This window comes from Crotalus tigris, unplaced genomic scaffold (genome assembly GCF_016545835.1).
Source record: "Crotalus tigris isolate CLP2741 ecotype Arizona unplaced genomic scaffold, ASM1654583v1 scf7180000017729.2337069, whole genome shotgun sequence".
Taxonomy (NCBI): domain Eukaryota; kingdom Metazoa; phylum Chordata; class Lepidosauria; order Squamata; family Viperidae; genus Crotalus; species Crotalus tigris.
The window spans coordinates 508,971-534,210 of record NW_024096596.1 but is presented as its reverse complement, the minus strand read 5'-3'; the positions used below and the strand labels follow the sequence as shown (position 1 = coordinate 534,210).

General features: G+C 37.5%; 1 protein-coding gene and 1 long non-coding RNA gene across 2 annotated transcripts; one reads left to right on the top strand and one right to left on the bottom strand.

Annotated features, from left to right (window-relative positions):
- Positions 1–1,137: 1,137 nt before the first annotated feature.
- On the bottom strand, positions 1,138–3,519 carry LOC120306238. Its single transcript, XR_005556211.1, has 2 exons — positions 3,346–3,519; positions 1,138–3,251 (listed from the first exon to the last, which is right to left on the bottom strand). It is a non-coding gene; the product is annotated as an uncharacterized LOC120306238 (long non-coding RNA).
- A 192-nt stretch (positions 3,520–3,711) lies between these two features.
- On the top strand, positions 3,712–23,561 carry TM2D1 (TM2 domain containing 1). Its single transcript, XM_039339048.1, has 7 exons — positions 3,712–3,967; positions 5,306–5,379; positions 5,967–6,075; positions 6,796–6,887; positions 11,217–11,290; positions 12,979–13,097; positions 21,493–23,561. The coding sequence occupies exons 1-6, from the start codon at positions 3,861–3,863 to the stop codon at positions 13,087–13,089; spliced, it is 567 nt and encodes a 188-aa protein (XP_039194982.1). The 5' UTR covers positions 3,712–3,860; the 3' UTR covers positions 13,090–13,097; positions 21,493–23,561.
- The last annotated feature ends 1,679 nt before the right edge of the window (positions 23,562–25,240 follow it).

Below are 25,240 nucleotides of genomic sequence, written 5' to 3'. Positions count from 1 at the left end.
ATTATTCTCCATCCCCCTTGATTTATCCATCATGCTCATAATAAGATTTCAACTAGGATCTATTTTTATAGTGGCTTGCATAAGAATATGTTATCTAACATATTAGCTGAAACTACACTTGAAGGGCGATTCAGTGCTTAATTCATTCTTATAATGAATTAAGCACTGAACAACTATTGCTAATGATTGTTCTGTCTTTAGCCTCTCAACTCAAAGGCTACAAATAAAGAAAACTATATCTTGAATTAAATAAAGTGTTCCCAGTCTTGATCTACACCCTGGAAGAGCTAAGACTCCAAATTCTGTGTCAGGGAATAATCTCTTTGCTATTGCAAAATACTTTTTTTTTTTTCAGTGAAAAAGCTGGTGGAAGGATGACTTGAAAAGTTTCTGTCCAGATTACTACTACAGATGCTAAGATATATCCATAAAATTATAACAGATCCTGTTGCATTGTCCAGTCTGCCTTGACAGATGATCTGCAGTTATATCCGCTCCTTGTTAAGCATGATCCAAATCTGAGACTATACAATTTCTATTAGAAGACATCTTCACTTCAGCCTTTTAAGAAAGTCACAGAAGTTTTGTCAGTTGCCAATAAAAGCCAAAAGGCCTAAACCATGTGTCTTCCAACTTGGCCTTTATGACTTGTGGACTTCAACTCCCAGAACTCCTCAGCCAGCATGCCTGGATGAGGAATTCTGGGAGTTGAAGTCCACAAGTCATAAAAGGTCCAAGTTTGAAGACCCCTGGCCTAAACACATTCTACTTTGGAATGGTATGTTGCTGCTTAGGAGATTTAAATGGTAGCTTGCTAATACATTACCTCTTGATCATATCACCTTTTTGATTTGGTCTCTGACAATAAATAAGGAACCAATGTAGTTCATTCTCTTAAATGAATGTGCATTATTTAAAACGGGGAGATTTAAAAGTTGTAGGAATTGGACTGCTGTTGAAAAGATGCATTGTTAATATAATCTTTCAAAAGAAGGCATGGAATATTTAAAATAATAAACCCTGGCCCAAGACCTTTTGCTGCCTAAGGTGAAAGCAAATGTTTGGTTGTTTTTTTTTTTACTTAGGGTGAAATAAGCACTCAGAATTAACCACATGGGCTTTTGCCTGAGGCAAAAATCATGCAAATATCTGTCCTTTATTATGGCAACAAATACAAGAATTTTTAAATCAATGTGTTGTATGGGAGAAAGAAAACACTGTTGACTGCTATTTTGAAGCATACGTATGAAGAAAGTACCAAACTCAGTCCCTGGGCATCATGTTTGTTTGATGTGCTGTCTGAAGCAGCCTCTTCCAGATGTAGTGAATTAGACCTCTGGGATTTTAATGCAACATATCTGGAGGCACAAGGTTGGGGACATTTGTTGACAGTGAGTTAGGATGAAGTCATCAGTATCCACTAACCTGAAAATAAGCCTCATTACCTTCAAGAGAACTATTGAGTAGGTACATTTAAGTTCATTGTATAGATGTCAATATTACTCATTTTATTAAATACATTTATATAGCTGCACATTTACCAAAAGAAAACTCTGTATGGCAAATAAAAAACAAAATACAGTAAAAACCACAATTTAAACAAAATTTTACTGAGGCCCCAATATACTGTAAACTAAACTTCATTTTTTTTTTAGTATCTAGGAATTTCTTTACTCAAAACGTATAATCTCTGCATTTCTAGTATTTAATACCACATTGTACTGTATTCTGACAGCTGTATTTAAAAGTGATAAAAGTTGAGTTTCTTTAAACCTATCATGGTACGAAGCATACATTCCAATTAAGGTGGCTTAGTCCTTTAAAAAGGCATTGAACTACAGGTCTCATAATTCTCAATCAGCACAAGAGTTTGGCATGCTAGCTGGGAATTGTAGTCTGGGACACTGTGAAGTTTAATGAGAAAGTCGCTATCTATATATATTCCATTCCCTGGCATATTCTGTCTTTTCACTTTCAAGAACCATACTAGCTCCTTCCCATTGAGTTTTATTCTTCTTAAAAGCTGCTCTTCTTACCCCACAAATTCTTTGTATCCCTTTACTTAACCTATCATTCAAATCCCCAGCACCTCTCATCTATCCCTGGTTTGGCTTTCTTCAGAGCAGCTCATCTAATATTAATTTAATATTTAATAATACAAAAGCAATTAAATATTTTGCAGAAAGTAACACAAGTTGAGGGAACCCTTGCTTTTTCATATGCCATGGTAAAAATAGGTAAAAATATTTCCTGAAGATATGTCAATTTAGGACTACCTTGCATTCATTCCAGGAAAGTTCAAACACGAAAGTGACCATTTTGAACTGCCATTATTACTTAAGTGACTTCAAAGAATGCCCATTATTTCAAAGGGTGGGCATTCTTGTCTTTTTTATGGCTGATGAAGTGGCTGATACCAGTAAAACATCTTCTGTATTAAGGGAAGGATAGAATACTTCTGAGGTATGAGAATACTTTGGAGTTAATTATTGGGTAAAACACAGGAAGAAAAGGTAGAGGTTAGTTCTAATTGAAAATAAGTTTTAAAACAATAGCCAAGGATCACTTTTCCGGGAAAAGGTCATAAAAGAATTATTCTTGAGAAGAGATATCACTTCATTAGGGTTTTTATTTTTATTAAAACCGTGTTTTTTTATACTCGGCCGCTATTCACTGAGTGCAATCCTTAAGCTCCACGTTGCATGATAGCCTATGTTTTTCTACTCAATACCTTTAAAAATGAAACAACTAAAATAGATCCCATAATTACAAGAATTATCTAAGACTACTTCATCAAGAAGCTACCCGTGGGACTCTGAATTGGCACTTCCTCAGCAAAAGTGCTAGATGTATCAGGTAACCAAGAAAAGGAAGGAGAAAACAGCCAGACTGTATACCAGCACTAACTTCATTTCCAAAAATGTCTATCCAGCGAAGCATCAACGCAGCCATTCATTTTGCTGATGCTGGTAATAAATGAGAAGGAACAGAACTACAGAATGTTAGTAAAACAATACAATACATAGTATCGGTTTCTTGCAAATACATCGGTCCTCAATTGCTGGTAGTCGTGCTACTGGGGATAACATAGAATATGTTCTTTCATAGGTATCACCAAGTTGACGAGGAAAAACCAGTAGCCCTCTGGCTGAAGCTCGCTCATCAGGGTGGAGGCGTTGGGAAAACGCCCGATCCATTGAATCAAACATGGGTGGTTGCTCCAGAGCTCCAATTTTTAGCCCGAGGTCCGCCTGAAAGCAAAATCAGGCGAGAGCATGCCTCTGCACACACCCAACTAAAGAATTACGATCGGACTTCCCCTCCCCTCCAACAACTTGTGTGTACCTATTATAAATTATTAGATGACAATGGATTATATGCGAACGCGTCCACTTCGCCTTTATTCCGTATTTCTTCCTGCCTTCCATCAGCACCCACTCAACCAACTGAACCTGCGCACCTCAAACGTCGTATAGCAAACAGCCGGTTCAATTTCTCCGCCCTCCCAAAAAGATCAATCCCAGTTTACTTCCTTCCGTTGCTTTGAACCCGAGTAGCCATTTTTAGTAAGGGCGCTCGGCTTCCCATTTTGATGCCTGTTGCAGCCATTGCCCGAGAAAAAGCCGGCGGCTTCTGCCTTCGGTCCCTAAGAAGACAATGGAAAATGCAGCCATCTTTGTTACGGGCAAGGCGATTCCCATTTCCCACAGGGGGACGGACAGCCCGTTCTGCCCTTCTTCGCGCGCTCTGGGATGGCGTCTAGCGTTCCGCGAAAGGATTACGGCAACGTCTGAAGAGGAGGAGGAGGTTTCTTTTTCCCACCTGGAAGGGGAAGCCGCTGTCAAGCGAAGATAGGCGGCATGGTACCTCTCTGGCCGTTGGGGACCTTGTGGCTGGCTTATTTCGCAGCTCGGGCTGTGGCGAGCGACGATGCTCCCTTGAAGTGCGAAGATCTGCGAATCGGCCAATATCCTGAAGGCGGGAGGATGCCAAGGGAACCCGGTCACCGTGGTGATGGGCTTTGCCGGGGGGAGGGGGAGGGAGGTCGAGGAAGGGGGCGGGACGGCGCTCTATGTTCTAAAAGGGTCGCGCGAGGCATAATGAGCCGGGTGCTTGAGGAAGCTGCACCTGTTGAATTACACTAAATGGCAGGTAGTAGTCCTAAGTGGAATACTGGTTATTGACTACAACCGAGGATTGATGGACCAAAGGCTTTATAGCAGACGCCAACAGGCCTAGCGTGGAATAAATGTACCCACTTCCGTCCCTTATGAGTGGAAAGAGACCTGGAGCAGAAATTTATGGCTGGGTTCGTAATAAGTCAGGCTTTGCAACCCTTGGAGAGCTAAGGATTGCACTTAGCTACATTCCTGTGGGTAATGAGGCCAGAACAAAATCTAAATTTAATTTACGTTCTCTTAATCCTTGCAATGAAGAGGTACTACAGGTAGCCCTCAACTTATGATCACAAGTGAGCCCAGAATTTAAGTTGCTAAGTGAGAAATTTGTTAAGTGATTTTTGCCACATTTGTTAAGTGAATCACTGCAGTTAAATTGATAACAGCGTTGTTAAGTGAATCTACCTTCCCCGTTGACTTTGCTTTTCAGAAAGTCACAAAAGATAATCACAAGGCCCCGGGACACTGCAGCCATCATAAATATAAACCAGTTGTCAAGCATCCGAATGTAAATCACGTGACCATGGGGGTGCTATAACAGTCATAAGTGTGAAAAAGGGTCATAAGTCACTTTTTTCAGTGCTGCTGTAACTTCGAACAGTCACTAAATGGATTGTTGTATAGGTTGCTGAAGCATGATTAATTGTATAATTGTATACAATTGTATAAGCCAAAATTGGTTAGCTTTTCATATAACTCCAAACCATAAGCCATGATTTACAAAGCACAGTGGATAAGTTCATACAACACTGTAAAGCCAAAGAAATAATTATAGTGTATATTTATGCAAACCCATTATGTGTTACCTTGTTAAACCTATTGTTCAGTCTTAATATGATGCCTTCCAGATGTGCTAGGAACAACCATAGTGCTATGATGGGAAATTCTAGTAGTTTAAGTTCCAGAGTATTGGAAGATTCCAGGCCAAAGAAGGCCATATTGTTGATTTAAATAGCTTCTCCAGCTTAAATATTGCTGTATCGCTTATTTTTCTGGATAAAAGAAGGAAATATGGCCACTTCAGCCTATATAATTTTTGGTTAATTGAAAACAAATCTAGATCATGATGCTAGTTTTAATCTTCTGCAGAAACTTGGGTTATGTTTGTTTTCCTTAATTGTACAAACATATATATGCAAAGATCCTAAAATAGACAATGCAACCCAAGAACCCATGAAATGTACTAACCACACTGCATATGGTAAGAGTTACTTAATATATTTAATGTTGCGTATTCCTTAATCAAATGCTTCCAGTGGATGAACTGTATATGTTTCCTCTTCTTAGATACCATAATTTGCTTTAAAAAAAGTAGACATGGGGTCTTTCCCTGCAAAAATATTTGAAATGAATTAATAAGATTTGTGATGAGTTTATTCCAATTTATACTGCTGTCCAACTCATCTATATGATTCTGGATGGCTTGGCAACAATTATTAATACAATAAAAGCAAAAAAAAAATAATAAAAATATTTTAAAACAAGAAAAAAACAATATAAAGCCTTATTAAAAGCATTTGTATTCTATTAGTTATTGCAATAAATGTTTCTTGACCGCACATAAGTTTTAGACATGAATTAATATTATAGATGCAAAATAAATTTTGTTTTACTGTATGTTTAGTTTTTGAAGTTAATTTATTATTCATCTTTAAAAAATTAAAATTAAATTTAACATCTGCTATACGTTAGTTGTCTTGCTAAAAAGATATTTGCTTTATGAGCTCTATATTTGAAATGTTTTGCTGATGTTCTATATATAATGCTGTGTTATTTTTATGTCTTTAGTTCCCTGTCTTCCAGCCCCAAATATTACTTGTAAAGATTTCAGTGGAAATGAAACTCAGTTTACTGGAAAGGAAATTGGATTTTACCAGCCCATTGAGTGTCGAAGTGTGTAAGTAATAACTCTGTGTAATATGTAAGAATTCAATTGGTAGTGAGTGTTTGCTGTATTAATTATAGAACACTTACATATTTGTATATGTACCTAAGTTACTTTATTGTTTTGAAATGTGCTGCAGTACTTTCCTTTCAGTTCTGTTAGATTGGAGGAGATTAGAGGAGAGATACCAGACCTGTCTTAATTAATACCTGTTTTATTTGATCATATACTGTAGCTATCATACTAGGGATGATACTTGGGATCAGAAAGGATCAAGTCCCAGGAGAATGAAGATTATTATTACAATGCATTTTGAAATACTTTTTGCAATAATTCAAAGATATATGTAATACTGTAATACAGTTGAATTAAAAAATATTGAGGTATGAAAAATCAATAAAAACACTCCTTTGTTTTTACTTTGTTTTATAAAAATGGCTATAGTAACTCAAACTGGCTTTACTAGGTTTGTGTTTTGTACAAGAAGAGCCAAATCTGAAATTGTAATTCAAGCTCTGAAATGTCTCTTTCTTTGTCGCATGAAATATTAGCAGTCTAATAAATGGAGAAATCATTCACTCCTTTTTTGTATTATTGTTTGTAAAGTGTAGCTGGATTTCCATTTGCTTAAGCTTTGACAGTTTGAAAGTTCTAGCGTCAAATAATTAATGGAGTGATGAAAAAGAACCCAGCAACTAATTCAGGAATTTTTTGTCCTATTTCTATTTCTAGAAATGGTTACTCCTATAAAGTAGCAGTAGCTCTGTCTTTGTTTCTTGGCTGGTTGGGAGCAGATCGGTTTTATCTAGGATATCCTGCATTAGGTTAGTTCCTACTTTTAAATATTAGTCTAAATAAAAGTGAATGGTTCGGTATCAATTCATTTATATTCCATTTGTATTCGTAACTGACAGTGTCTTGTATAGATATCAAGCTGGAATATTAAGAGGTTGACATATTCGGCAAATACAGGTAGTCCTTGACTTACGATCGCAATTGAGCCCAAAATGTCTGTTGCTTAGCAAGACAGTTGTTAAAGTGAATTTAGCCCCATTTTATGTCCTTTCTTGCCACAGTCGTTCAGTGAATCACTATAGTTATTAATATGGCTGTTAAATGAATCTGGCTTGCCCATTGACTTTGCTTGTCAAAAGGTCGCAAAAGGTGAGGACACTGCCACCATCATAAATACATGCCAGTTGCCAAGCATCCAAGGTTTGATCACGTGACCATGGAGATGTTGCAATGGTTGTAAGTGTGAAAAATGGACATCACTTTTTTCAGTGCTATTATAACTTTGAATGGTCACTAAATGAATTGTAAGCTCTCTTATATAAAATAGAGAACCTCCAAGAATGTTATATTTTTGTATTTCATCACACAATAAAAAAGATGGGTTGGATAATTTATTCTAGATTTCCTTCTGAGTTGCACTTGAAAAATTAAAACATTGCCCAGTAAGTATTAGCGGTGTTTGCTTACCATAAATCTATTTATTTGTGAAAAATCACAAATGATTTCCCCCCCATACAATAAGGCTTTTATTGGGGGAAAAAACCCCATTATAGTGTGTTGTAGATTAGGGAAGGAAAAAAACAAGGATTTTAATGATTCTATCTGGAAGTTTGAGATATTATGACTATCTGGAATTCTTATAGATTATAGAGTGTTGTGTTGGAATTTCTCAATGGGCTTCTAACCCATTGCATTTTTTCTGCTTGCTAGAAACAGATTTTGTGGGGTGGAGGTGCGGAAAATGACACAGTACTGTATTAAATAGATTCTTGCAGTATTCTACCATGAAAGAATATCCACCATTTTGGGATTTTCAGTTACCATATTTTTACAACTGAACATTATCAGAACATCATGTGGATCCTAGAGATATATAAATAGAGAATTGCTAAAACTGATGATTATAGCTTTATCGTAAGAAAATCATCAGGTGGGATTTATGAGTGAGTAGAAGCCACGACTCACTAAAAGTATTGATACTTGTCTTAGTCTGCCAAACAAACAAACAAATAAAAACAGGGATGATGCTCCAGACCTATGGAAGAGTACTCTACCAACAGATAATCCAAAATTGGCTACATGGATGTCACAAATGAAACATTGCATTCTTTAATAGGAAATTTGTGCCAGCTGTCAATGATGGTAGCAGTAGGTGGTAGTGTTACGTTTGGGAGATGCTTTGCTGCCTCAGGAGCTGAAGAGTTTGCCATTGTTGAATGAAGGACAAATTTCTGCTTTTTGTGGAATATTTTAGAAGTCTCAGGCCCATTTGCCTTCCCCTGGGAACTTAGGAGGATCAGTCCTAAGTCTCTTGAGTCTGCACAAGGACTCAAGGCTAGATCCCCACTTGATTCCTCCTTCCCTGCCTGGCTGGGAGTTTCCCAACACAAGTAAGTCAGACAAGAAGACTGATCCCAAACTTATAAGGATGTCTATATGACAATGGATGTAGAAGAAGAAACTCAATTTCTGAATCTAAATATCTTTACCCAAATCTCATAGAAATATAGTATGACTTGAGAAGATGAGCACATGCTAGAAAATCCTCAAATGTATTAAGTTGAAACTGTTTTCATTGGAGGGATGGATCAGAATTCCTATACAACAAAATGAGAGAAAGCCGCCTGGGAAAGCCAAGGGAAATCATCAAAACAATTAAAAAACGAAAATTAGAATATTTCGGACATGTGATGCGACACCCAGAAAAATATGGCATATTCCATTTAATCCTCCAGGGAAAGATTGAAGGCAAACGAGGTCCAGGCCGAAGAAGAACATCGTGGCTTCAAAATCTAAGGGATTGGTTTGGACAAAACTCAGCAGCACTTTTTCATGTGGCTGCTGATAAAAACAGGATCGCCAACATGATTGCCAACGTCCGGTAACGGATATGGCACAAGAAGAAGAAGAAGGACTGTTAGTTTTGTCACTAAAAGAGGTGCCACAACTTTCTATGAGCTAAAGTGACAGTTACTTATGCTCCAGGGGGCATGGAACTTTCAGTGACTTAATTTATACATTAAATGAAACAAGCATCAAGAGTTGGTGTTATTTGTTTACTCAGGATTTTTTATATCAGTGGGCCTTATATGAAACTATGTTACTTGACAGTGGCCAAGATCAGCAAATACTTAGAAAATCCAAAATGGAATACTTTTTCATTCAGAAGTGTAACTCTAAAAACTAGTGCTTTTGTTGGTATCTGCCTTTTATAATTTGGATGTCAGTAATTACTTAAAGAAAATTGTTTGTCATATATATACTGTATGTATAATAATATATAGCACAAGTCTTAAGTTAAAAATTAACCTAAGGGTTTTACTGCTTTCCAGTTTTATTTACTAAAACGTTTTTACAATAAGCTGTATTTTTGGTAGCTTGATGATTCCATACAAAAAACAGCAATTTGAAAAGAGGAAAAATAATTTGTGTACAGAAATAATAAATAGTAACTAAGACAGGATTTGTCTTATCTATAAATAGAATTAAAAAAGGTAGGCTGTCATTTCTTAGCAGAAAGTTTTTATAGTTGGTTGAGTTCATAGAAAAAGCCACCTGTTTAACTTCATATGATGGTATTTGGAGGAGAACATATAATTATTTCTTCAGATTCCCGTGATTCAGATATTCCATTAAAGCACTTGCATCTCAAACTAAGGGCTTTAAAAGTCAAAATAGTATATTGAATTGTGTCCAGAAACAAATTAACATCTTATGAAATTCCGTTAGTATAATAAGATCACACTAATGGATGTCAGGATTTGAACTGGTTGAAGTTTATGAAGGCTTAGCCAAGACAGATCCACACATAATAAAAGTTGCTAAGACATAATTCTGAGCAGGTTATCCTTTTCCATGATACAGTTTTGTGTACAGATTTTGCTTAGGAGAATAAGCAGCACTGTTAGAAATGTTAAGATATTTTTTTCTGAACAGCTTCACGGGGGCCACTGCTCCATTATTTTAGACTGAAAGCTAAACATAATAATTGAAAAATAAGCAGAAAGCCAGCCTTACAATGTGATACTCAAGTAACTTCAATCGTGTTTCACATTTTGAATCACTTTGTACTTTTAGTACGGTTTGCTGCTGATGTCTTACTTGTTGAGAACTTTTAAAAGATTTTTGAAGTTGGAAGCAAAGTCAGCTGTGTTTACAAAGTTTTCATCTAATTACGAGCTCTTACCTTTTTTTGTTTGTTTTGATGTTTGTATAAAGAAATACTTTAATTCAAATCTGTTTTCCTTTGCTAAACTAAACCTACCCCCTTTCTGAATCCCAAGACTATTTAGAACCTCACATAGCTGCTATTCATTTAATTCTAAAAGCATCCCATGGGATTCCTAGTTGCAGAAATGTCCACAGATCCGATACTGCCCTTTTTGCCCAGAGACACGTTACTTAGATTGTGAAGTTATTGCTCACAGTAGGTAAGTGAGACATATGCCCGATAACTGCAAAGAATAGGTATGTGTAAATTGGACAAATCAGATTATTAATACTTGGTTCTGAGGAGACCAAGATGGATTGTTATTATAATTAACTTGGTAATTGCAGATTTATAGTATAATAGTATCATTTGACCACAAGCTTTAGGAGTCCAGCCTAAAATAAATCCAGCCTAATAGCTAGAAATAAGAAAGAATCTCCTGTCATCTTGGAGATAAGGACTGTACTAAAGACTTCTTGTCTTTTACCAAAATTATTTTACGTTGATTTATGTTAAATGTGTAAACTACTTTCTTATGTACAATTTGCTGCATTAGCCGCTCACCAAACAAAGTTTTTTTTCCCTCTGTCCCACAAATTGAGTTGGTATTTCTATTCAATTTAAAGAATCGCCATTGTTCTTTCAAGCTTGTTAAAAAGTTGCCTTGACTGCCCTTTGGCTTGTTTTTCAGCGGTCCCTTCTGATATTGAAACTTCAGTGGTTTATAGTTTTCTTTAGGATTCTCTGTGTATATGGATTAAGAAGAATCTACTAATTCAGAAACAGTAAAAAAAATTCCCTATGCCTATGGTAATTCATAATTTTAGGGGCATGAATAAATCATTACAGTGACAATTTTTTTTAAAAAAAACTGTAATACTCTGAAATACATCCACTCAATGGCATAAATGCAACTTTTTTTCCACAGGTTTGTTAAAGTTCTGCACAGTAGGCTTTTGTGGAATTGGTAGTTTGATTGACTTCATTTTGATTTCAATGCAGGTAAGTTCAAAACATCCAGTATAAAGGTCCTTTTTTTTTTAAAGTCTGAGATGCACTTAGACATCTAGCAACAGATTTCAGGCACATTACTAATTATTTTAAAATATGAATAGTTGACTCCCACGTTGCCTTTTTATGTTCCCATCAGTTTTGAAAGCAGCTTGTGACAAGAACTACAGAAGAATGTTACGTTTTATGGTTTTTTGATTTGTTTTTAGATAAGAAAAAGCCTATACAAATTGTGTGCATTTAGACATCTAAACATCAACTTGCCTGTATATCATTATGTTGCTTTCCTATATTGCAAAATTATCAGAGAACCTTTTATATTAAATATATATTCAGAAGAATGTGTAAAAATTGGAAAAACATAAAAATACATTTACTGTATATTTGAATATTTTATTAAATGGATGTTTAATAAGTACATGCATATGCAAACCTCCCTTGTGTAAATGTAAGCAGAAACATTTGCTAGTGCAAAGTTTCTGCTTATTAGAAAGTTAGTTTCTATTGTTGCATACAAGCCAGATCTACTATATTGGTTCCTCTTAGTCAAAGTCTTAAAGGATTTTAAAAAGTTCATTAAACTCCAGTAGTTTTAGTTGCACTCCTAGCAGTTTCATAAGTTGAAATGCATCAGTTCTTATTTTTCTCCCGATGGAATATTTGTGATACACATTTTTATACTTTTTCCTTGGAATTAAATTTGCCCATATTTCGTATGAAAAAGGTACTTGAAATTCCACGTATAACCTCAGAAATTAATTTCCATGTAATTTTTAATATAGCAAAAGGGAAAAATCCAGAGAGCTTTAATGACTGATAATGAACCCGAACCTGGGTTTCTGGTCCTAGATCAGTGGTTCTCAATCTTTTTAATGCCGCGACCCCCAAGCGGTCGTAAGTCGAGGACTACTCAACCAATCATAAGTCGAGGACTACTCAACTGGTGCAGCACCGTTTGCAGAATGGGACTTTTGGCGGGCTCAGCAGGGCAGAGACAGCCTGGACAATTCCTATTGGCTTTTGAAAGCCAATAGAATTAGACTCTATTCAAGAGAGTCTATTCTATTGGCTTTCAAAAGTCAATAGAATAAAAGGGAGTAGCACAGCTAAGGAAAAGGGGGACTGCGTTGTTTGGCGACCCCCGTGAAATGGTCGTTCGACCCCAAATGGGGTCCCGACTCACAGGTTGAGAACCACTGTCCTAGACCAACTTGTTAGTTACAATTCCTTCTTAACTCAAAACTTTGTGGCACTGTGATTCCGCAAAATTATAAGCAAATTGGTGCAACTTCTTCTCAGATAAATTAACAATTTCATAAGAATTAGGTTAGGTAAGAATTAAATATGCCTGTTGTTTTCAATTACCAATATATTTTACAGGTTCTCCTACTTTGTGGAAGCTTACACAGGCGAAGCCAATGTTCTGTCAGAATTCTCTTCTCTCCCACTTTGTTTTTCCAAGCCTTTAACTACTTGGGGAAATGCCTTTTCCCTAAGACACGTACAGGCTATTTGTCTGCTTACGTCGAGGAACATTTCATACGTGTTATGAGTTTTATAGTTGTTTTCTAGTCATATTAAATGCAACATCATGCATATGGAGAAGGTTGCAGAAGATTTCTGTGTGTGGTGTGTATTTTAGAACAGAATTTTTAACGATGTAATACTTTCTTTTCCAGATTGTGGGTCCTTCTGATGGTTCTAACTACATAATAGATTATTATGGTGCAAGGCTTACCAGGCTGAGTATTACCAATGATACATATAGAAAACCTCAAATGTACCCTTAATCTTACCAGTAAGTTCCTTAATCCAAATATCAAAAATGTTGTCTTTGACCAATCAAACCATTTTTGTCAAACACAGATTACTTTATACCAGGGCTAGGGAATAGTTTTATTATTTCATTCCTCTATATCAGTGGTTCTCAACCTTTCTAATGCCGCGACCCCATAATACAGTTCCCCATGTTGTGGTGACCCCCAACCACTTATACATCACCGAGTGCCAGGGGCGTGGCCAAAGAAAAGGGGGGGGGAATGGCAGACAGCCTTGTTTGGCAACCCCCCGTGAAATGGTCGTTCGACCCCAAATGGGGTCCCGACCCACAGGTTGAGAACCACTGTTCTATATAAAGCAGGGGTGGGCAACCATGGCAACTTTATGACCTGCGGACATCAATTCCCAGAATTCTTGAGTCAGCATGACTGGCTCAGGAATTCTGAGAGTTGAAGTCCACAGGTCAAAAAGTTGCCATAGTTGCCCAACCCTGCTTTATATAGAGGGATGAAATAATAAAGCTATTTCCTTTCATTCCTTTCAGTTAGGATTTCTGAAACTCTCTGTAAAAATAACTTAATTGGAAAGAGCTAAGGGATCGATACGATCTTGTTGAATGCTTTTTCAGTGTGGTTCTTGCTGCTTTTTATCAGGATTGGTGGCTCTCTCCACTTATACAGTATACATAGCCATCCTACACCAAGAGATTACTTTTTCAGTGGGGATGAATTTATAATGGGCAATAACATAAAAAGGGCCTAAAAAACAAGAAGATCCGTCCTGTGTAGATATGTGCTCTCTGATAAAATTGATTTTGAAATATATTTTTAACAATTCTGAAAAACATGTTTTATCCTTGTTCAGCATCTGTGAACAAGATGAAATTGTCCATATTTATGAAGAAACGTTTTAAAAATTAGATTTTGAATGTAAGATACAATAGTGACAATTTACAGTGTTTAATTTATATCCCACCTATATTATTTTTATAAACAACTCAAGGCAGAAAAAATACCCAATGCACCTTCCTACTCCTATTTCCCCCACAACAAGCCTATAAGACAGTGTTTCTCAACCTTGATAATTTTAAGGCATGTGGACTTCAACTCCCAGAATTCCACAGCCAGCGTTGCTGGCTGTGGAATTCTGGGAGTTGAAGTCCACATGCCTTAAAATTGTCAGGGTTGAGAAACACTGCTATAAGATAAGTTAGTCTTAGAAAGAGATTGGCCCAAGGTCACCTAGACCGCTTGCATGGCTAAGGCGGGACTAAAAGTCCTGGTCTCCTGATATTTAGCCTGATGCCCATTGTCCCATGTATTCAATCACTGTCTTGGATATAAAATTAAAAACACAAAAATGCTAAAAATTGCTTTCCAGAGACCACAATTAAGAAAACGTCATCCAGTTGATCCTTTTCCTTGTCACTCAAAAAAAAGAAGATATTTTAAATGTTGACAATCACATGCTAGTAGGTTGTACAATCAATTTTACTCTTCCTCCATGCACGAAGTCTCCTTGTTTTTCATTTATACTGTCAAAATAGTGAAACATAGCCAAAGTGTGCACAAAGCATCCAGAACTTGCAGTGTTTCACTCTTTTAATCATGGGATAAAAGATAATATATTCATAAGTTTTATTTTGTGTTTGGTAGCATATTTTTTAATTTATCCAAACCCTGAAAATTTAAATACTATGTTAGCCAGTAAACTCTATTCATGGATCCACCCCTGTTGTCATTGGCCTGAAGTTGAAAAGTAGATAGAGACAAGGGAAAAGTCAATTAAACACGTGTTCAGAAATTAAGAATCATTTTGGAAATAACAAAAAGCTGACTGACTGATAACCTGAGTGCTGCTTTTAAATACTTTGTTCATGGCTGATTGTAATGTCATCATCCCCTTTCTTTGCAAGCTGTGTTTTTCAGAAAAACTGCCAGGTTCAAAAATGTAGATATAGACGGACTGTTAGGCTTTTGAACTGTTGAATTTCCAAATGCAACAATTACTCTACATTTGTTGAAATTTGCTGTCAGCTTGTTAAATACAAGAAAATGTGCTCTGTGTTTGTATTGTACATAAGGACAAAACCTCAGGCAAATATGTAGGGATTCTTTTGTATTTTGGGGAAGTATTTTTCAAATTATTGCTGTCATTCTTTTGCTCCTTTGTGCAAGTCTGGTAGGAAAACAAATTCTTTTACTGTTGCTTCTATTGTCTAGTATGGGAAAAAATTTAAAGTATAATCTTTAAAAAAAATCACTATTTGGGTTAATTTTTCTGGGTCTAGATGAGAAGCAGCACTCAGCACTGAGTATCACATCACCTTTTTTTTTTTTTTTTTACTGTAGGACACCAGGCTTATTTTGAATTCATTTTGCCCCCATATAATACTGAGATTGTAACATTAATTCCCTCCATATCTCTAAAGAATATACTGTATGTATCTTTAATGAACAGTAAGTAGTATAAAGTCATGCTGTCAGCTTTCAGACTAAATAAGGCACTTGTACGAGATACCTAAAGACCTGATGTAATGTTCCAATTGTAGAACATTGTACAACTGCAAGGCAATTGTAACTAAAGTCCTCTTCTATCTATATTGACAAACTTCTCAGATGGTCCTTCTCACTCTTTTATCACATGCAAAAATGACATAGTTTAAGTTCAACATGTAGTCATATTTTCAAAATAAAGTTACCTCTTAACTTACTTTGATAAGGCAACTGTAGTAAATATATTATAACTGCCGGTGTGTATTAAAGGCTTTAAATGTGATAAATATCTTCACCCAGGAACAGAATGTGCACTTAAGTGGTGAAACTCATGAGATATTAATTATAGTTATCTTATTTCAGTAAAGCTCTTCAACCCATTAAGTGTGTACGTAAGCTTTTTGTTACAGTGGGCTGAGGTATTTGTTATATCATTATAGCAGCTACATTTTAAGTAATATTTTTCACGCTATTAATATGAATTGAATTAGCCAGCGCAGTAGAATCTAAAAGCTTAATTCAAAACTTGGGATAGACTGTAACGTTCAGTGGCAATCCAAAAACCCACTGAATGTTACAGTCTATCCCAAATTCTGAAATTTAGACTTAGATTATACTGTGTAAAATCTGTAAAAATAAAACAGAATGACACACTTTCCAAGGCAAACCTGGGCATCCCAGTCTGGGAGTCAGGGAAAGGGGATTGGCAGCATAGGGGCGGTGTTGGCATCGGTAGTGTGGCAGCAGCATTGGGGATAGGTGAGCACAGCCTTCCACATCAGTCCCAAATTGTCATGTGACCCCTTGGGAAAATTAATTGCCCACCCCTGTTCCAGGGGCATTTTTGGTGTAAGGGTTGAAGCTGGGGAGACTCGGATTCTCATGTAAAAGAAAGCGGTAGAAAACATCAAAGTCAGGAAATGATTAGCCACACAAATGTTGGCATGAAAAAGTGAGAGTGTCAACGCTGCTAAAATTGGATGTTTTTTGCTTTGACAACAGATGGAGATGTAGCCATTTTCTTCTTTTCACTTTTAGAGTTAGATGATGCTGGGGAAGGGGGGGGGAATGTGCATGAGAGTTCAGCTAGACATAATAATACTGGACCTAGTGTGAGAATCAAAGTTGTTGAAATAAGAGATGATAAGAATTGGCCAGCTGGAGGGAAAGCCCGTGCTTTAAACTAATAGGGGCATGTGATTTATGACTGTTAATTGGAGGAGAGAATTGTGCTTTGATACTATGTGCTCAAGGGAGGGGGATTCAGTTTTTGGCTTCGATTATGTTAGTGCCGATGTTATGCTTTTCAAATAAAGATTCTTTAAGGTAAACATTGCCTCGAAGGTCTTTGAAGAGTTTCATCTGTCGGAACCATGACAGAGAGTAGAGATCCAAGTTTCAAACATATATAAAAGAAAGGATTCCTCTCTCGTGCTAGATGAAGCTAGGTATGGCTTCCCAATTTTCTGCAGTAAGTTTACTTCTTGAGTCAGCTCTGGAAAAGTGGACTGGAAAGAGAATACCTCACTGTACCTTGACGTTATTGAATAAGGTGACTGCCACATATGCCATTTACATTTTCGATAATTAAACCCGTACATATCTATCTATTCTGTTAATGGATGAAGGTGTTACTGTACTAGAGGATGCCAAATAATGTGGCTGAATCTGCTCATTACTAGTAGCCATATTGGTATTGTAGTTATCTGAGTTGTAGTTTGGAAGACAGTAAGAAACAATGTTTTTCCATACAGTGGATATGCCTGATGTTAATTATGTTCTCTTAGTAAATCAGGCTATATTTGGATTCATAAGCATTTATGGGCAAGGAATAACTGCAGAATGTATTTTAGCAAAACTCTTTAGTTTGATTCCCTCATACTTAGGTCTCCTGTTTTCTATAGGCATATATGTCTAACTATCATCTATTACTTAGAATTTTCATTGTTCAGCTCAGCAGCAACGTCTCTTTTATCCCGCGCTGATCAATAAGACCAAAAGAGTTCTGTTTAAGCCAAATTCACATTCAAGGTTCAGGCTTTAATAGTAGGAAGCAAATAACTGAACTTTTTAAATTTCCAGTTGTGAATTCTGAATGTTTTACTCCTAGGTTTTGCTTCAATGATAACATTACATACAATCCATCTATTTTTTAAAATGTTGTGAGCTATCTATGGATTTCTTACTTATTCTTTATGGGAGGTTATGTAGGCTTAAGTGGTGTGTTTAACAGTTCATTGCATATATTAAAAAAAGAATGTGCCTGCTTGTGGAATCCTTCAGAAAACAAAGAAAATATATAGTAGTTTCAGCAGTTGAATATGAAGCGTCATGTTCCTAAATTGTGTTTGACAGTTCTAGACATCATAATCTATTAATGTAATTGCTGTGTAAATCCTCTTCTGAAGAAATTTGCTTTATCCCTCTTCAGAACTGTACATTTATACAGAGGAGAACTACATTGTTTATAACAATGGACTTATGTTCATTTTCAGCTTCTCCCTCAGACAAAAATAAAAAAATACTTTTATTTGCTTTATGATAAGCAGGGAAAAGGTTTGGCTTTCAGATGGTTGATTTTTAGTATGGTAATTATTCTAGCACAGTCTGCTTATAACCACAGTATATGTTCACGTCTAAGAATTGGAAAAAATATGTTTTTCCTTTGCACAATTCATTATTTTCTACCAGCAGAAGCGCAGCCAAAAAATAATGTGAGTATCCTTCTAATACAGTTTCAGGTTTTGGTCTGTTTTTGTAATGTTGTCTCCTCTGATACCAGTTTTTAAGGAAAACGTGCTCCACTTAAATGTTTCATGTAGACAGCTTTCTCAGTTCTGTTGCCTTCAAACCTTTAACCTGAAAATGTCAGTATCGCTAACCCATGCCTCCTTGCTTAACAGAATAACAGAGTTGGAAGGGACCTTGGATGTCTTCTATTCCAACTCAGACAGGAAACCCTATACCAGACATGTCAAACACAAGGCCTGGGGGCTGGATGCGGCCCGCGAAGTGGTTTCATGTGGCCCGCGAAGCCATCCTGGAAACAGCGAGGGAACAGCCCCCACTGCCTTGGCCCTGGCCCAGGCCGGCTGGGAGCCAATGTACAATTTTGTGGTGGCCATCTATGCTGAAACGCATTCAGTCTTAGCTCCACAAGGCCATCTAGAAACAGCAAGGAACTAGCCCCTGCCACGTTGGCCCCGCCCCCCTGGGTGCATGCTGGGGAGATGTCACACTTTGTGAGGAATGAAGAAATGGACCATGCCTTGGCACTTGCCCCGGTCCCACCCCTTTCTGCCAGAGACCCTCAGATCTGTCCCACTCCTGCCCAGGCCCCCACAAGCACCCTTGATGCGAACGATGTAGAGCTGGCTATACCCACACAGTAGGCCACATCCACTCCATCCACGCCCACCCAGTAGGCTGCACCCACCCTGGCCACACCCACACGGCCCCCCGAGGGCAACCACAATGCTGATGCGGCCCTCAATGAAATTGAGTTTGACATCCCTGCCCTATACCATTTCAGACAAGTGATTCAGACAATCCCTTAAAAACTTCCAGCGTTGGAACATTCATAACTTCTGGAGGCAAGTTGTTCCCCTGATTAATTGTTCTAACTGTCAGGAAATTTCTCCTTAGTTCTAAGTTGCTTCTCTCCTTGATTAGTTTCAGTCCATTGCTTCTTGTCCTGTCTTCAGATACTTTGGAGAATAAGTTGACCCTCCTCTTCTTTGTGGCAACCCCTGAGATATTGGAACACTGCTATCATGTCCCCCTTAGTCCTTCTTTTCATTAAACTGGACATACCCAATTCCTGCAACCATTCTTCACATGTTTTAGCCTCCAGTCCCCTAATCATCTTTGTTGTTCTTCTCGGCACTCTTTCTAGAGTCTCAGCATCTTTTTTACATTGTGGCGACCAAAAATAATCTCTATACTAAGTACAAACATGTCTTTGCTAGTCCTGACAGCTCTACCTTTTATGCATAGGTTAAACAGGAAAAAGGTTTAATATGTTTTTATATTAGTTCTATAGAACTTAGTAAGCTTGTTAGATAGGTTGGTATCAGGAGGTTTCTTTATATAGATTGCTCTGTTAAAGGTAGTGACTTCTTTGTGTCTGGCAGGTATGCAGACACATGGCCTTCTAAGTTCTGCCTTGTAATTGGGGTAAAATAAGTAACATTTAATTAGTGTGTGAACAACTGAAAGCTGAACAAAAGTGCATCATTCAGGAGTATTCCATTCCAGCAGTTAAAGTGAGATTCTACAACTGCTGCATTGTATCTTTGTATCGTTCAAAGAAGGTGGCCTCAAGTATCTAATGTCCCAGTTCACATCTAGCATATCAAGTTTAGGCAGTAGTTTTAAATACTGTGCACCAGTAGAAGAGAATATTAGTGGCTCTGGGTTGAACTGTGGAGTCCTTGGTGCTCTTTGAGCTTGGCTGTTTTGGCTGCACTGATTATGTTACCTAGTTTGATAATGAAATGTCTGCAGAGAGTACTAAGGATCCCACACTGTAGAAATACCTTAGATCAGCAATTCTTAAAGTTTGGGAGTCCCCAAGGCCCTTTTATGGGGTGCACAAAATAAAGTAAATATTTTTTTAATTGTTCAGTTTAATTTCTAATATAGTATATATCAAAAAGCCAGTTTGGTGTAGCAGTTAAGGCATCAGGCTAGAAACTGGGAGATTGTGAGTTCTATTCTGTCATAGGGACAAAGTTGCCAAGGTGGTCTTCGGCCAGTCGCTCTCTCAGCCTGAGGAAAGAGGCAATGGAAAACCATTTCTGAAACCTTGCCAAGAAAACTGCAGGGACCTATCCAGGCAGTCTCCAAGAGTCAAGAGGGACTCAAAAGCACACAGACACACAGATATCGATAGCCGACATAAATCAAAAAGCTCTTTGGGATCCTCAAGCATTTTTAAGAAGGTGAAGGGTTCATGAGACCAAAATGTCTGAGAACCACTGCCTTAGATTATAGACAATGACATAAGGAAGGAAGGAAAACAAATATGTTTATCCAACATAGCTATGGAACTATGAATTTGCCAGCAGTGGGTGGAAATATGTTTGAAGTACGTGGTGACATTGTCGGAAGAAAGTTCCATTGGGTGTCCACTGCATGGTAACTTTTCTGAATACGGAATCTTACAGAGTAAAATAAAGGGGGAAAAAAGTTGAAGACAAACTAACTTTCCTCCTTAGTAATATGGTACCACTGCTTTTCAAGCTCTGTATAACAGTCCTTTATTTTGCTATTGCAAGGGGGAATAAAGCTGTACAATCCTAAACTTTTGGGCTGTGCTCTGTGTACTTGGAGTACTGCATCCAGTTTTGGTCACCACAATGTAAAAAAGATGTTGAGACTCTAGAAAGAGTACAGAGAAGAGCAACAAAGATGATTAGGGGACTGGAGGCTAAAACATATAAGAAACAGTTGCTGGAATTGGGGATGTCTAATTTAATGAAGAGAAGGGCAAAGGGGGACATGATAGCAGTGTTCCAATATCTCAGGGGCTGCCACAAAGAAGAGGGAATCAAGCTATTCTCCAAGGCGCCTGAAGGCAGGACAAGAAGCAACGGGTGGAAACTAATCAAGGAGAGAAGCAACCTAGAACTAAGGAGAAACTTCCTGACAGTTAGAACAATTAACCAATGGAACAAACTGCCTCCAGAAGTGGTAAATGCTCCAATACTGAAAGTTTTTAAGAAGAGACTGGACAGCCATTTGTCTGAAATGGTATAGGGTTTCCTGCCTGAGCAGGGGGTTGGACTAGCTGAGGTCCCTTCCAGCTTTATTATTATTGTTGTTGTTGTTACTTGCCAAGGAGGAAAGCTTTAAATATATTCTCTTGTACTTTGGCTATGCACCCATTTTATGGCTGATCTTTTTTTCCCACCCCAGGAGTTCACTTATTTTATTTGAGTGTGAGAAGATGCCTGCGTATGAAATTATGAAAGAGGACCGTCTTCAGAGGATTGAGAAGTTTCATCAACCCTTGTTGTCAGCTCTTTGTGCACAAAGGAAAAATAGTAGGCTATATTATAATGCGCTCTGCTGATCCTACAAAAGGAGTCAGAGCCTTTGTGCCAACTGTAACCTTATTGAAAAGAAGACAGTGACTTATCTTTTAAATTATTTGATAAATAAAAGCAAAAGATGGACTTTTAATAACGAATGCATCATGACCTAGTGCCCAAAGGACTTTATACAAGTTGTACAAAAACTGAAAACTCTGTGTGGATGTAAAGGGAAAAACAGGAAGAAATTACCTCATCGCTCAACATCCCTTTCCCTACTGCTATTTGAAAAGGAGAAATCACACACCAGAATGTGTTGTTATGCAGATGTACCAGGTTCCAGCTCATTCACTCCTTCCCTCCCTCACATCAAGCACATTCTGTACTTTTGGCAGTAAGTTGATGGGATATTTAGAAGCTGTGAACTGTTCTGAAAGTTTCACATAGTGGGTTATGGGCCATGTGTGTTTGATCAAAATTCAATTACTGCACTGCGCCAGGCTTGGAAACCTATCATTGCGAGTTATGAAGTATGACGAAATAAGCTTCTCTAATTGGTTCAGTATGGGGAGCAGTCTCAACCAAGCTTGTTATGATAAATAGCTTCCTATGTTAAAGGTTCTCCAGAGCTTAAGTGTCTTGGCTCACCTCCTTCAAAAGAATAAGAATATTGTTCCCTAGGAACATTTACATCATTGTCTCTTTTCCCAGGTTGGAGTTAAATATTTGTAGCATTTTTATCTTGCTGTTCTTGAGGAATCTAAACATAAATATATGTCACTTCACCAATTATAAAATACCTTGTGTCCCTGTACCACACTGGTTAGTAGTAATGTCACTTCTGTCAGCTTGGAAAACCTTAGCTGTTGTTTAAAGTCAAATCCACTTTACAAGCCCTTTAAAAAATGATGTTGAAATACTCTGCAACTCCTGCCGCTACTAAAAGTATTCCACACATGGATTCTTTTTAGTAGATTTCTGTTATGGAAATAATCTCTGATTATCCTCTTGTAAGCAAACAGAGGTAGAACTAGAGCAGTCTCAGGCTACTATATACCTGTCTGCATTATGGTGTTTCATGTGCACAGATGCTATTTCACTTTAAGAAAAAGGCATAAAGTATATTATTTTTCTGCTTCTTTGGTTAAGAAACTAGGGGAAAATAAGCCTTGTCGTTCCTTTAGTAATTTGTCTTGTTGAACTCAAATTAGTTATCAGAATAGGTCATTTCTTTTTTCCTGTAGTAATTTAATACACGGTTATAGAGGTTTCGTTTGTTTTATGAGCTTTGATCTCATCATAGTTTGCCTTTATATTTAAATGTCCTCCATAACCTTCTAACAAAAGATGTGTGTAACGCTGAAGTCGGCATTTTCAGCATGTACTACATTTGCTGCAAAATTTCAATTTTATAAACCATTCCCCTTAGTCATCACTTAATCAAGCGATGACTAAGTGCAGCAATACAAAATTAAAGGGAGAAAAACTTGACACAATAAATGTAAAATCTACATCTGGGTAAGATAAGAAACACGTACCCCCCATTGTTTTTCAAAGTAGAATGGGATCAAATGTTTTTAAACAGGTGATAGGAGGAGATACGTAATGGAAAATATCATTAGCTTGGGCAGATGACTGGGGGTTTTTTAGAGCAAAACTCGGAAGAATATTGTATTACATTTCTTAATAATAATTCTGCAAGAAGTAACTTTACCTTTAAAAATAGAATATGATGCCAGGCATTTATGCTCATCTTCCTTCTGGCAAATCAGCTTTTTTTTTGTATTGAATCTCACTTGATTGAATAGCATTGGGGTTGCCAGAGTAAATGCTATTATCAATGTACAGTAATTAAGGAAATAGTCCTTGTCACTCGAACTGCATCCAGGCTGTGCCTGCTGTAATAAAGTTAAATGATAAAGAAATCTCTTTAAATAAAGTGCAACTGCTGGAGCGTGGTTACTCTTGAAATGCAGTGGAACAATGCAGTGGAAAATTACTGGTGATAGGAAAATATGCCCACTGAACACAATGTAAGGTTTCTTAAATATCTTAAGTAGATAACATACATAATCTTCCAATTTAAAGATAAAGATTAAAGATGTTAATCTTTCATGTTCAAAGAGTGACAAGCTTGCCCACACCTAGAGGCAAACAAAGTCATTACTAAAAGCCAACATGGGTTTGTCAAAAATAGATCATGCCAGACAAATCTTATTGCATTCTTTGACCAAGTGACAAAATTAGTGGATCAGAGGAATGCTGTGGACATAATTTACTTGGACTTCAGTAAGGCATTTGATAAAGTAGATCACAACCTACTACTTGACAAGATAGAAAAATGTGGGGTAGACAGAATCACCACCAGATGGATCGGTAGCTGGCTGACCGGCCGTACTCAGCGAGTGGTCCTCAATGGAACTGCATCTATATGGAGGGAAGTGTGTAGTGGGGTGCCCCAGGGCTCTGTTCTGGGCCCAGTACTCTTCAACATCTTCATCAACGATTTGGATGAAGGGATAGATGGGGAACTCATCAAATTTGCAGATGACACCAAGCTGGCAGGAATAGCCAACACTCCAGAAGACAGGCTTCAGGTACAGAAGGATCTGGACAGACTTGAACACTGGGCACTAACTAACAAAATGAAATTCAATGGTGAAAAAAGCAAGGTTCTACATTTAGGCAAGAAAAACCAAATGCACAAGTACAGCATAGGTGGCACCATGCTCAATAGTAGTAACTGTGAGAGGGACCTCGGAGTCCTAGTAGACAATCAGTTAAATATGAGCCAGCAGTGTGCGGCAGCTGCCAAAAAGGCCAACACAGTGCTAGGCTGCATTAACAGAGGGATAGAATCAAGATCACGTGAAGTATTAATACCAATCTTCAATGCCTTGGTAAGGCCACACTTGGAATACTGCATCCAGTTTTGGTCACCACGATGTAAAAAAGATGTTGAGACTCTAGAAAGAGTACAGAGAAGAGCAACAAAGCTGATTAGGGGACTGGAGGCTAAAACATATAAGGAACGGTTGCTAGAATTGGGTATGTCTAGTTTAACGAAGAGAAGGACAAGGGGGGACATGATAGCAGTATTCCAATATCTCAGGGGCTGCCATAAAGAAGAGGGAATTAAGCTATTTTCCAAAGCACCTGAAGGCAGGACAAGAAGCAACGGGTGGAAACTCATCAAGGAGAGAAGCAACCTAGAAATAAGGAGAAACTTCCTGACAGTGAGAACAATTAATCAGTGGAACAGTTTGCCTCCAGAAGCAGTAAATGCTCCAACACTGGAAGTTTTTAAGAAGAGACTGGACAGCCATTTGTCCGAAATGGTGTAGGGTTTCCTGCCCGAGCAGGGGGTTGGACTAGATGACCTCCAAGGTCCCTTCCAACTTTACTATTATTATTATTATTATTATTATTATTATTACATTCACCTTGAATTTGATCTTCAAATGACTAATTAATTGAATTATTAGAATTTAGAAATGTTTTGAAACCTATGTATAAAATGTACAAATTGAGTGTTACGCTTATGGGTTAAGATCCTATACATTGTGTTATAAAGTATCAATACCTTCAATCGTAAGGCCATCTGAGCCTGATATAAACTATGCTGCAAACAA